Genomic DNA, 13,409 nt, shown 5'->3' with positions numbered 1-13,409 from the left:
GTTAGCCAGGATGGTCTCGATCTCCTGACCTCGTGATCCGCCCATCTCGGCCTCCCAAAGTGCTGGGATTACAGGCTTGAGCCACCGCACCCAGCTAATTTTTAATTTTTTTTAGAGCTAGGGTCTCTGTGTTGCCCAAGGCTGGTCTCAGACTCGCCCTGCCTCCCGTGTGATCTCCCCAGAAGCCCGCCCTGTAGCTATGCAGGGCCCATGGGCTGAGAAATGTTTGGGGAACCAGAGTCTGGGTGTGTTGCCTAAATCAGCCAGGCTGGCATGGGGAGCCAGGATTCAAACCAAACTCTGGGGATCCCCTTCATTGCCTCTGGTCTCCCGGAAGGGAGAGGGGGCAGGAGTTCAGATCCCTCTCACCTGAGGGATTCTGGGCCCTCCTTAAGGAGTTGGGGCAGGGGTGGAGCCCACAGGAGGTAGGAAGGGGCCTGCCCACTGAGGCCACACGGGGGCGCCAGAGACCAGAGGAGGGACAGGCGCCCCAGACAGCATTAGGGAACCGGAGATAGGCAAGGGCTCCTGGGTGGGAAGATGGGCCTCTCCTCCGCTACCCCTCGTGGACATCCCTGGTGAGGCCTCTGGGCCCTGTCTCACTCCCTGTGTGACCTCAGGCAAGTCCTTTAACCTCTCTGGTAAGTTGTCAGAAAGGTCCATTCCCAGCCATCTGTCCATCCCCACACAGTATAGCTGAGTGGACATTGAGTTCCAGGGCTGAGGCCAGGGCTGCACAGGGCAGGGCTGGGACAAGCATTCGGCACTTCTCGCCTCTCACACGTGATTCTTTCTGGTCCTTTATTAGTTTTTGTCACATTTGTCTTGCAAGCCTCAATTTTCTTGTCTTTAAAAGGGAGTTGGGTCCGGGCGCGGTGGCTCATACCTGTAATCCCAGCACTTTGGGAGGCCAAGGTGGGAGGATCACTTGAGCCCAGGAGTCCAAGATCAGCCTGGGCAACATAGTGAGACCTCATCTCTACAAATAAACTTAAAAATTAGCTGAATGTGGTGGTGCAAGCCTGTAGTTCCAGCTACTCTGGAGGCCAAGGTGGGCGGATCACTTGAGCCCAGGAATTCAAGACCAGCCTGGTCAACATGGCAAAACCCTGTCTCTACTAAAAATACAAAACTTAGCCTGGAATGGTGACACACATCTGAAGTCCCAGTTACTTGGGAGACTGAGAAAGGAGAATCACTCGAACCTGGGAGGCAGAGGTTGCAGTAAGCCGAGATTGTGCCACTGCACTCCTGCCTAGGTGACAGAGTGAAACCATGTCTCCAAGATAAATAAGTAAATAAATAAAAATAAAGGGGGAGGGTTGGGCCCCCTGCTCATTCCTTTGCAGCTCCAGTGGAAGGAAGTCTGTAAAGACTCAGTCTCTTTTTGAGCTTATTCCAGCCTCAGCAAGCAGCCAGGCCTCCAGCCCTGACAGCCCGAAGCAGCTCCAGGGCATGGCACCATGTTGTCTCAGCAGATCTGTTTTCTGATCCTGTGAGGCCAGACCACTAGGGCCACAGCAGCCTTGACCTGCTCCCCACAGAGCCCTGAGCACGGCACAGCCCAAGGCCCAGTTTACAGGGTGCTCTGGGCATGGGTGAGTCTTTTTTTCTTTCTTTTTTTTTTTTTTGAGACGGAGTCTCGCTCTGTCGCCCAGGCTGGAGTGCAGTGGCACAATCTCGGCTCACTGCAAGCTCCGCCTCCTGGGTTCACGCCATTCTCTTGCCTCAGCCTCCTGAGTAGCTGGGACTACAGGTGCCCGCCACCACACCTGGCTAATTTTTGTGTGTGTGTGTATATTTTTAGTAGAGATGGGGTTTCACCATGTTGGCCAGGATGGTCTCGATCTCCTGACCTCATGATCCGCCCGCCTCAGCCTCCCAAAGTTCTGGGATCACAGGTGTGAGCCACCGCCCCCGGCCAGGGATGGGTGAGTCTTGACAGGAGGAGACCTCCTGAGAGCCTCAGTTGCACCCTGTCCCGGCAGTCAGGCCACTCTCTTTCCTTTCCTTCTCCCCAGGATACCTTCATTCAAATGCCACCTCCACGGTCAACTACTCCCCAGGTGCAGGAGGGCCCAGCTACCCCTGCAGCCTCTCACTCATCCTGCAGGCCCCTTTGGTACTGAGAGACGTCACTAGCTCTCTCACCCAGCTCTGCAGGGAGCAGTTACGCTCATAACAGCTTGCAAGTGTATGGGGCCTCTTGGTATCTCGAAGTGACTTTAGATCTATTATCTTCACAAGGGCCATGCTAGGAGAGAGTTATTACCCTCCTTTACAGACGAATGCATGGAAGCTGGGGAGGGAAGCGGTGCCAGCCATGAGCTCCTTCCTTGAGTCCAGACCCGCCCTGCGGAGGGCAGGTGTGTAGGGGCAGGGAGAGGCCCTGAGAACCCAGCACGAGGAAGTGGCAGGGAACCCCGTGTCTGCCCCCCAGGGAATAGCCCTCTGAGGCTGGGAGCGCAGACACAAGGCAGGTTGCCGGGGTCTGCAGCATCCTGGCCACATTGAAGGGCCGCTGAGCCCAGGGTTGGGGAGTCCCCTTCCTCAAGGTCCTGAGAATCAGCCTCCAAGGGGAGGTATAGGATGAGCGTCTCCAACCCTGGCCTCGGGAAGCAGCTCCCACCAGATGGTTCTTCAGGGCTGGCAGGAATGGCGGCCGTTCCATGCTGCTAACCACTCTAGAAACGTGCATGTGGCATGGTGGCCCACTCCTACTCAGGTCAGGACATGAGAGGCTGGCCTTGGGTCATGCAGCCCTGCCCGCTGCTGACCAGGCATGGGGTCTTGGGTAAATCTCTTTCTCTCTCTCTGGATGCTGTCTTTTTGTGTATAATGGAGAACTGCACTTGTTCTGGTGTGAGGGACAAATGAGCTTCCCAGTATGGCCGCCAATGGCCATCCCAACCTTTCTCTGAGGGAGGAGTGCAGGCGGCAATGTGATTGGAGCCGGGGAGCTGCCTAAGCCTGCCCTTGAGCCTCAGATGCCTGGCTCTTATTTGAAGGTGCGTCTGTTGGGATGGCTTTGGGGAGGAGCTGATGCAGATGCTGGGGGTGCGGACCCCCAGTACCCCAGCTAGTCCTGGCAGCCCCCTCCCCCACCCCATCTGCCCGGCACCAGGGGCGTGTCCTATGAAAAGTCCAAAGCTCCAAATGGGTGGACATATGGTGGTTTCATCATCCTGGTTTTTCTTCCAAAACCCTTCCCTGCACTGCTCCAAAAGCCATAGGGGCTCCCACGCTCTGCAGCGGCTGCAGCCCCATGTGGTTTTACAATTATCAGTCCCTCTGGGTGCACAGGAAGCCAGGCCCCAGCCCCCTTGGCCACCACCTCTCTGGCCTACAGGCGCCGCTGTGTCTGCAGGCTGCTTCGGGGAAGGGTAGGTCCCGCCTGTTTTGTTCTGGGTGTTGGGTGAGGTGCCCTACTCCCTGCACCCCACCCAACTAACCTCCCTGGGGTGCTTGGCAAAGGCCACTCAAGGTGGGTGTCATCGGGCTCTGCCTCTGTGGACCACGTCTGTTCCTGAATTAGGGCTTGAGGAAATAGCCTTAGTGGGGGAAGAGGGCTGGCTAGAGTGGCAGAGCTCGGATTTAAACTCAGGGCAGTCTCCCCAAGGCTGCCCTCCACGTGCTGCCAGACCTGGTACGCTGGAACACGGGAACAAGAGTGGTGGCCGGATGTGCTCACCTCCCAATTCTCATCACCTTGCTGGCCGTGGCCGGGCAAGCCCTATGACTAGCCCATTTGATTTATTTTGTTTTATTTTATTTATTTATTTTTGAGATGGAGTCTTGCTCTATCGCCCAGGCTGCAGTGCAATGGTGTGATGTTGGCTCACTGCAACCTCTGCCTCCTGGGTTCAAGCGATTCTTGTGCCTTGGCCTTCCAAGTAGCTGGGATTATAGGCAAGAGCCACCACATCTGGCTAATTTTTGTATCTTCAGTAGAGACAGGGTTTCACCATATTGGCCAGGCTGGTCTCGAACTCCTGACCTTAAGTGATCCACTCTCCTCGGCCTCTCAAAGTGCTGGGATTACAGATGTGAGCCACCCTGGGCAGCCATTATTTTTTACTAGGCTATTCTTCTAGAACACTCATTTGAGATAAGAACAGGGCACTGATTGGATTTGCAGTTAGCTTGTTTTCTAAGGAGAAGAAATGTTTATTTTTAAAAATTTCTTAAATAGAGACAGTGTCTCACTGTGTTGCCCAGGCTGGAGTACAGTGGTGCCATCATAGCTCACTGCAGCCTCAAACTCCCAGGCTCAAGTGATCCTTCCACCTGAGCCTCTCTAGTAGCTGCGACTACCTACAGGCACCCATCACCACTCTCAGCTAATGTTTGTTTTGCTAGAGATAGGCGTCTTACTATGTTCCCTGGCTGGTCTTGAACTCCCGGCCTCACACAACCCCACCCCACACAACCCCACCCCATCCCCAACCTTGATCTCCCAAAGTGCTGGGATTACAGGTGTGAGGCAAATCCAGCCAGAAATGTTTATTCTGAATGAGATTTTACAAGGAACTGCAACATAGAAAGCAGCTGTGCATGGCCAGAGGCAGTGGGCAGGCCCTTTGCTTCTTGGGTCCTGGGCTGTGAGGTGCTGCGTGGGTGGGACCCAGGACAGATTGCCCCGAAGGCCTCAGTCCAGGGGCTCTGGGGGCTGGGTGGCAATGTCCCTCCTTTGCCCCAGGCCAGCCTCCGAAGAGGGGGCTTCTCCCCCAGGGTCCTGGCCAGCTAGGGAGCTGGGGAGGAGGCAAGGGCAGGGGCTAGCCCTCCAGGTGGGCAGCTACATCTCTGCCCACATCCTCTGGCCCTCCCTGAACCCCCATCACAGCCCAAAGATGACCCCCAACCTGTAGAACCGAAACCAGGGCTATGAACTCTGTGGCCGACACCTGCCCTCGGCCCCTCTTTCAAGCCTCAGATCAGCAGGCACTTCCTGGGGCAGCCCCAGGGGGTTCACAGCCCCTCTGTCACCCCACAGAGTCCTGCGGGTGGAGTGCTCAGGGAAGGAGAGCGGGCGGCCAGGCAGCACTTCCCTTCTGGCCCTCCCTGTGCCACTCAGGGGCGCTGCTATGTTCTGTGCCTTCTCTAATGTGCTCGCAGCTTGAACAAAAATGCTCCACCTCTGTTGGGTGACCCCTGCCCCAAGCTTTCAGGACCCCAGGCTGGAGTGACAGCTCTTAACCTTTAATGTGGGTCTCTGAGCCCTGAGTACAGCTGCAGTCTAAGGATGGGGTTGGAGGGATCTACCACTTTTTCCTTTTAGTGTGTGCTTTGGATTAGTAACCCGATGGAAAGCACGCTGGAGTTGGATGGCCTGGTTTGAATCCACTTCTACCACTTTTGTTATTTCGGCAGTCCTCAGTCTTGGACCCTCCCTCTGTGAAATGGGGGAACGTGAACTTCCTCAGATTGTGAGGGCGCAGCTCCACCTGGCACAGGGTGAATGCCCACAGGTGGCGGCTGAGTGGCGCAGGGAGGGCCGGTCAGCCCTGCAGCAATTGAAGCATCCACTGGCACTTCAAGTACTGGTCATAGGACCAGACGCCACCACACCGGCTAGGCGCAGAGCACGCACCTGGGGCCCTGAGACCCTCAGGGCCGTTTCTGGCCTGCCTTCTTCTGCCAGAGGGGCTGGGGCAGCCTGCACCCATGGCACATCAAGTCTGCACCCTTTTATGAAGGGTCACTAATGGGTCACCCTTCCCTCTGCTGGTATAAACAGTCCCCCATCTGTGACATCACCTGGGCCTGACTGGCCCCACCCTTAGTTGCATGTTTGTCACGGGCTATCTGCTTTGTCTTCAGAGGCCCAGCTTCCCTGTATTTAAACCGCCCTTGGCCGGGCGCGGTGGCTCAAGCCTGTAATCCCAGCACTTTGGGAGGCCGAGACGGGCGGATCACGAGGTCAGGAGATCGAGACCATCCTGGCTAACACTGTGAAACCCCGTCTCTACTAAAAAATACAAAAAACTAGCTGGGTGAGGTGGCGGGCGCCTGTAGTCCCAGCTACTCGGGAGGCTGAGGCAGGAGAATGGCGTAAACCCGGGAGGCGGAGCTTGCAGTGAGCTGAGATGCGGCCACTGCACTCCAGCCCGGGTGACAGAGCGAGACTCTGTCTCAAAAAAAAAATAAAAAAATAAAAAATAAAAATAAACCGCCCTTGGGGCTAGCAAGGAGCCAGGCTGGCTCCAGAGCCCAGAAGCCTTTGTTTACTTGACGCCACCCAGTGCCGAGGGCCCCGCAAGTGCCCACTCATCCGTCGGTGGCTGAGGGGTGCCAGCCTAGGCCTCAGTTATCAACATCTTCCCAACTGCTTTCCCCCTCCCACCTCAAGTGAACTCCTGCTCAGCTCCCACCTCGCACAGGGAAGGGGGCATCATCCCCTGGAAACCATTTTCCCTACAGGCCTGGCCCTTTTAGTAGCAGGGGGCAGCTACTGTCCAGCAGAGCAGGACTGGGCAGGGTTGGTCACCTTGCCCCGGCGGCCTTGCCACTCTGTCCCTGCTGGCATCGCCCCCACAGACACCAGGGGAGGACGACCCAGGACTACTGTCCCTGGAAAAGACAAGGAAGCACCCGAAGCTTCTGCACAGTTCAGACTTTTTAATGCAAGGAGAAAGTCTTCACTTTTCTTCCCACAGGTATGAACAAGCCACTGCAACTTCAACAGTGACTTCCTGGCGAGGACAGCGCCCGCATCCATCCTCACCTAATACTGTATGGAGTGATGGGCTAGGGAGAACAAGGATAGTTCCTGCAGACTCCAAGCAGTGCTGGGGGGAAGCTCCCTGAGACCCCCGCGGGAAAGCCTGGTGGGAAGCCCAGCTGTGTGGCACCCGGTGCTCCACCTGCCTCGGTGCCATCACAGCCCGGACAGTGGCCGCTGGCCTGCGAATGCGCCCGGGCCCTGGAGGCTGGGCTCAATGGCCCCAGGCAGAGGAGGGGGAGGTGGCCTGAAATGGCCCAGAAAACTGGGCCGCAAGGCTCCGGTTTCTTATTGCTCAGCCTGGGGCCAGGGGCGTTCTAAGGACATCCAAGTCAGCTGCCCTCCTTTGCTAAACAGAGGAGGAAGGAAGGTAGGAAATGAGGGGGGTTACAGAAGGGACTGGCTTTCCCCTGGTCCCCACTGTCTGGACACAAGAGCCTGGCCAGAACCACGGGCTTCCTCTTACCAGCACCAAGCTGTCATGAGGCCCCGCCAGCCCTCACCCACCACCCACCTCCCACTGTGGAGGGCACTTCCCAAAGCTCCAGTTAAGTGAGGGGGGGGGGCAGGAGCTGGGATGACCACCCTTCCTCTGCCAGGAAACACAATGCTGGGGTCCAGGAAGGGGGTGCTCCCCAGGTACCCATAGCTCCCCAGGTACCCATATCTAATGTCCCCTGGGCAGGACTGCCCTTGGCTGGAGGGTGGGAAGGGGAGACAAAAATCACAGCTTTTGAACAGTGGTTGGGAAGTTACTGGGAAATTTGGTCAAGTATGAAAGATGTCACTTTACAGAACAGAAACTAGCTTATGTATTTTTCTGGAAGATGGTTCTCCTACTCCCTGGACCCCTGAAAAAAGTTGCTGGGCCCTGCTTCTGTGACTGCTGAGCAGGGTGGTGCATCGGAGCCGGTGGGGCGTGGGAGGAAAGGGCAGGGCCCGCGCACGGGGAGCCTGGGCCAGGGAGGGGAAGGCACAAGAACCCACTTCGCCCGAGAGCACGGGGGAGGCAGAGCCGGGTGAGGAAGGAAGCCACGGCCCCGTGAAGCAACCTCAGCTCAGAAGCAAACGGAGGGTGCCTGGTGTTCCTGTCCATGCAGTCCCAGCCTAGCAGCTGCCAAAAGGGCGACCTGGCTCCCCTGCGGTCACAGTCGCTGCACTGTCCAGCTGCAGCCGGAGCAGAGCAAAGGCCGGTGGGGGGCAGAGGCTGTGCACATGTGGCTGTCACACAGAGGCGGCGGCGACAAAGAACGCTGCCTCTGACGTTGTATATTAAAATATCCATAGTTCTTGTGCACAAAATTCCATCATCTCACCCCTGCCTCCCCCACCAGGCCCAGGAACAGCCTTAAGATAAAGATGGTGGTTTTCCTTTTCGAGAGGCGAGGAAACACCGCTCAGCCTTTATGGACCTCGAGGAACGGTGAGCCTCCCTCCCCGGTCTCTGCCTCCCAGCCGGGCCTGCAGATGGCAGGTGCGGGCCGGGTGCCATCACTCATGCCTGCGCTTGGAGGGCGGCACCAGGTGTGGGGGCAGGTCAGCGGGCAGCTCGTGGCCCTCCAGCTTGACCTTGATGAGGTGGTTGGCCAGCGCGAACTCCTCGTCGTCCAGCAGCCCGTCCTTGTCCACGTCGGCCAGCTTCCAGATCTTCCCTAGCACGGTGTTGGGGAGCTTGGACTTCACCATCTCCTTCTTGGCGTTAGCGCCCGTGATCTTGCCGTTGACGGGGGACAGCGTGTAGAAGATCTCATCGTAGGTGGGCTTGTCCTTGCCCACCACCCACTCCACATCATCGATGCCCTCGCCGGCCCCCTCGCCGTAGCCATGCCCGAACGGCCCGTTCATGGTGCCGTCAAAGGCGCCACCCTTGACCACCTGAGAAGGCATCAGGGACTCCTCCTGCCGCACCATCACCATCAGCCGCGCGATGTCGTTGGCCAGCATGTCGTCCACCGTGTCCAGCAGCTTGGGCTTCAGGGCCTGGAACTTGCTGAAGTCCTGGGTCTGCAGGAGTTCCTGTGGGCAGGGGAGGAAAGACAAGGGCTGAGGAGGGCGGCCCCTCCCAGACTCCAGGCCAAGTGGTTCCAGGGAGGGCTTCACAAGCAGAAAGTGCTGCTCCCCCCGACTAGCAGGGGCGACTCGGCAAACCCCTCTGGCTCTTGGCTCTCTAACCTGTACACAGGAGGCAACTCCAGCTCTTTCCTTGCAGGGCGGCAGCAAAGGATTAATGGACAGGGCACCAGAGCGGCTGGCACGGCCCTGCCCTCCCCCCACCACGCAGGGTGAGTCACCACATTCCCCTCTGCAGTGTCACCGCCTGGGTCAACTCTGAGTCGGGTGGGGTGCCGGTGATTAACCCAGCTGCTTCCGTTCAGGGAGGTCCTTCCCCATGGAGATGGGATTCCCTCCAAATCCAGTGCCCTCGGCCTTCCTCCTGCCCTGATGGCCACCAGCCTGCATGGGGCCTCGAGACAGCCGTACCTGCATCTTGCGGAGGCTCGGGAAGTCCCCGGGGGAGATCTGGTGCTCGCGCTCAATCTTCTGGTAGATCTCTCCCAGGTTGTTCACCAGCTCTTTCTTTTTGCTCTCTTTACCAAAGACATTGGGCATCTCCTTCTTGAGGGAGCTGATGATGTAGGCATGAACCTGTGAAGACGGGGTGGCCATCAGGCGCTGTCTTGTCCCAGGCTGCCCCCGAGAGCAGAGCCTCCAAGAACACTCCAAGCATACTCCAAGGTGCTCTCTCAGGAACAGGGAAGCGGGAGGGATGGGTCAAGCTTAAGGCCGCTGCCACCGCTGGCTCCCACAGGCCTAGGAACAGACACAATCTGGCAAGAGCCACAGCTGTTCACTGCCGCGGGGCAGAGGACAGGACAGGAAAACGCACTTGAAACAGAAGACAACAGCCTTGGCCTTGCATGGATCATTGTGGTGATCCAGGAACAGTAAAACCAAGTCTGTCAACCCAAAGGAGGCCACTTGTTGTGCACTGCTGGGCACATCACATACCCTCCATTCAACCCTCACCGCAGCCCTGCGGGGTAGGATTCTCCCAACCCCGGCCCTAAGCAAGGCTGGGAAACGCTGCCTGGGGCACTTGGCTCCCACGTGGAGGAGCTGGGATTGGAACCCAGGCTGCTGAAGGTGCCTCACAGCCCATGTTCTTCCTGTTTCTCTGCAAGCCCCCTTCCCCCGAGCAGGGAGCAGGCTTCCTGCAGGGCCCACCAACCTACATGTCCAAATCCCTGCTGAGTGCCCACGGAGCCCGCAGAACTCCAGGGGCCCGCGCCACACTCCACTCCATCATCGCAGCTCAGATGACGAAGGATTCAAAACATCCCACAAAGGCTTCTCTTGGCGGCTGCCAGCTTTATCCAAGCGTCAACACCTTGCTTAGACGTGCCAGTTCAGGGCGGTACCCCCTTCATTTCCCCACAGCAAGCTAGGAACCTGGCACCCCTCGAGAGCAGCCCAGCCCTCAGATCCCTCGGCCTTGCCAAGTCGTGTCCAGCCACGGAGGGCTACGGCCAGCCAGCCTCGCTGCCCTTCTCCCCGGCTGCAGCCCATCTACCACCTCACTCAGCCTGAGCCTGTTTGCCCTGGGCGGGGGCCTGGTTGAGAACTGCCTAAGGGAGACAGCCCCGTGCCATGTGGGTCTAGATCTAGGGTCTCCCAGGGACACTGTGGCAGGCAGATCCCAGGCCGGTGGGAGTCACCACAGAGAGTACCATTCACTCCAGAAAAAGGAAGTGGCAGGTGTGAGGCAACACTGGAGGCCACAGAGTTTTCCAGGCGCGGTGACTCAGTGTGCCTAGGGCCTGGCGATCACACACGGTCTCACAGACAGGCAGGGGCTCATGCCCGCCCCTTGTCCTGTCTATCCTCAAAGGTGGCTGAGCAGGGGAGCTCTCTCTGCCTTGCAAGGAGAGGGCCTCACACAGGGCCACACCCACACCCATCAGCTCAGGACGTCCTTTGTCCTTTTAGGCCGGGGTCACTCACCTGGGTTTTTGCATGGGTTCCTCTCTCAAAGCTGACTCCACTCACAGGGAGGCTCCAGAAGGGAGATCTCTAGAAAAACATCCAGCCAGCCAGGCACGGTGGCTCACGCCTGTAATCCCAGCACTTTGGGAGGCCAAGGCAGGCGGATCACCTAAAGTCAGGAGTTCAGCCTGACCAACATGGTGAAACCCCATCTCTACTAAAATATAAAAATTAGCCGGGCGTGGTGGTGGGTGCCTGTAATCCCAGCTACTCAGGAGGCTGAGGCAGGAGAATGGTTTGAGCCTGGGAAGTGGAGGTTGCAGTGAGCCGAGATCATGCCACTGCATTCCTGCCTGGGCGACAGAGTGAGAGTCTGTCTCCAAACAATCAAAAAATAAAATAATAAAATTAAAAATAAGAAAACCACGCAGCCCTGTGTCCTCCAGAGCAGGCATCTGACCCCTGCCGGTGCACACAGCTCACGGAGGTCCAGGCCGGAATGAGGATTCCCCATCTGCAGGTGAGGCGGGGCCCAGGGTACTTGGGACACAAGGGGAGGGCAGTGGTGGCAAAGGATGATGAGTCAGTTCTCACTGCTCAGGCCAGGTGGCACCCACATGCCCTCTGACTGGCCTCGAGACAGAGTGGGTACGAGGGTCACTGTGCTCAAGCCTGCAGGGTCTCCGTGCCTCTGAGCAGGCAGGGGCATGGGCTTCCCAGGAAGTGCCCATCCTTAGTCCTCAGCTATACTCTGGAGATCAGGGGACTGTGACCCTGGCCACAGGCACAGCTGCCACTGAAGCCTTAATGCCCACACAATGTCTGCCCTGGTACCCTCCTGCATGCCACGAGGTGGGGGCAAGCACCCTGCTCTCTGTGCTGTCTTACTGAAGAACTGGGGACGTATTACCAAAGGGCCTGGCTCGGCAGGCAGGACAGTTCCCCAGCCACGCTCTAGCCTGGCCTAGAGATGGGAGCTACAGCAAGGGCTTTTTTTTTTTTTTTTTTTTTTTTAATTTTTAAATTAAACAGAGACAGGATCTCACTAGATTGCTCAGGCTGGTCTCTAACTCCTGGCCTTGAGGGATCCTCCTGCTTTGGCCTCCCAAAGTGCTGGGATTACATGTGTTAGCCACCATGCCTGGCCGGAGCCTATTTTTTTTCTTTTTTTTGAGATATAGTCTTGCTCTGCCACCCAGGCTGGAGGGCAGTGGCACGATCTCGGCTCACTGCAACCTCTGCCTCCTGGGTTCAAGTGATTCTCCTGTCTCAGCCTCCCAAGTAGCTGGGATTACAGGCACGCGCCACCACGCCTGGCTAATTTTTCTATCTTTTTAGTAGAGATGGGGTTTCGCCGTGTTGGCCAGGCTGGTCTCAAACTCCTGACCTCAGGTGATCCACCCACCCACCTTGGCCTCCCAAAGTGCTGGGATTACAGGTATGAGCCACCATGCCTGGCTGGAGCCTATTTCTTAAACAGCCGAACCCTGTGCTAAGAGCCTGAAAGAATAGCTAGGTGCCCTGCTAAGATACAAGTGTGGGCTTGGTCACTTCTCAGCTGTTCAGACAATCTGTGTCAAACACTCCTGTCCACGGGGCCAACCCCAACCACAGCCGGGACTGTCACTCTTGGTGACTCGTCTAGGCTGGCTCACAATAGGGTGTTATCCAAAGTCAGACATCCTGAGGGCCTGTGTTCTGTCATTCTGTGTTGGAAGGGCCTGCTGGTGGCATTAACCTTCGTTTCCTGGCCCCAGCCACGCTGGCTCTCACTCAAGTACTTGGTCAGCCACGGAGATTCCAAACCCTTTGGCCATTCAGAGGCTGCTGATAGGTGCCACCAGGCCTGGGCTGCCAGGAGACGTAAGGATGGTCTGCGAGGCCTGCTGGACTGATACCACCTCAGCGTGACCTTGGCTTCCGTGCCGAGTGCTCCCCAGTCTGTAGGCTGGCACCGTCTCCTCACGAGCTGCTTCCTGTCGCAGCTTAAGCTTCAGCTCCTGCCAGACCCCCCCAGCCCCTCTCCACCGGGACAGCCCTTAGCGCCAGCTCCCACAGCAGCCTGTGCTCACTCCGAGACAACACAAATAACTGATGTGTAGTTTTTGTTTGTGTGCTGTGCTTTCCCTATGAAGGCTGAGGAGGAGACGGGCTGTGTGTCACTCCCCGCCATGTCCCTGGTGTCCAACATTGTGCTGAGTGCACTTCAGGCTCAGTAAACCCCAGAGGGGTCATCCTAGCACGCTGGGAGGCTGAGGTGGGCAGATCTCCTGAGGTCAGGAGTTTGAGACCAGCCTGGCCAACATGGTGAAACCCTGTCTCTACTAAAAATACAAAAATTAGCTGGGCATAGTGGTGTGTGCCTGTGATCCCAGCTACTCGGGAGGCTGAGGTAGGAGAATCATTCGAACCTGGGAGGTGGAGGTTGCTATGAGCTGAGATCATGCCACTGCACTCCAGCCTGGGTAACAGAGCCAGACTCTGCCTCAAAAACAAAAACAAGAAACCCTAGAGGGAAGCCAACAAGCCTCAGAGCTCTATCCCCCAACACCCCATTTCTGAGGCTGCCTCCTTCGCTTCAGCGGTAACTTCCTGTGTGCTGTTTCTGTGTTGTAAGCATAGTCAAACCCTTCTTGAAAGTAGATGGAGGCCGGGCGCGGTGGCTCAAGCCTGTAATCCCAGCTACTCAGGAGGCTGAGGCAGG

At 57.3% G+C, this 13,409-nt stretch overlaps 2 protein-coding genes across 3 annotated transcripts in view; both read right to left on the bottom strand.

The window, feature by feature from the left end:
* Nucleotides 1-6,271, bottom strand: part of CDC42BPG (CDC42 binding protein kinase gamma (DMPK-like)) — a 29,255-nt gene extending 22,984 nt beyond the window's left edge. The window contains 3 exon segments of the mRNA XM_011942773.1: nucleotides 3,310-3,371; nucleotides 3,453-3,651; nucleotides 6,229-6,271. Of these exon segments, the coding sequence (XP_011798163.1) occupies nucleotides 3,310-3,371; nucleotides 3,453-3,651; nucleotides 6,229-6,271 (304 nt within the window).
* Nucleotides 6,272-6,602: 331 nt separating this feature from the next.
* EHD1 (EH-domain containing 1) overlaps nucleotides 6,603-13,409 on the bottom strand; it is a 28,526-nt gene continuing 21,719 nt past the window's right edge. For both annotated transcript variants that reach the window (XM_011942556.1, XM_011942555.1), the window contains 2 exons: nucleotides 9,203-9,367; nucleotides 6,603-8,737 (listed from right to left, as the gene is read on the bottom strand). In XM_011942556.1, the coding sequence (XP_011797946.1) occupies nucleotides 8,213-8,737; nucleotides 9,203-9,367 (690 nt within the window). In that variant the 3' untranslated portion in view covers nucleotides 6,603-8,212. The remainder of the gene's footprint in view (nucleotides 8,738-9,202; nucleotides 9,368-13,409) is intronic.

This window comes from Colobus angolensis, unplaced genomic scaffold, assembly GCF_000951035.1.
Source record: "Colobus angolensis palliatus isolate OR3802 unplaced genomic scaffold, Cang.pa_1.0 Scaffold21, whole genome shotgun sequence".
NCBI lineage: Eukaryota > Metazoa > Chordata > Mammalia > Primates > Cercopithecidae > Colobus > Colobus angolensis.
Note: the sequence above shows the minus strand (reverse complement) of the source record. Positions and strands in the feature narration are given on the sequence as shown.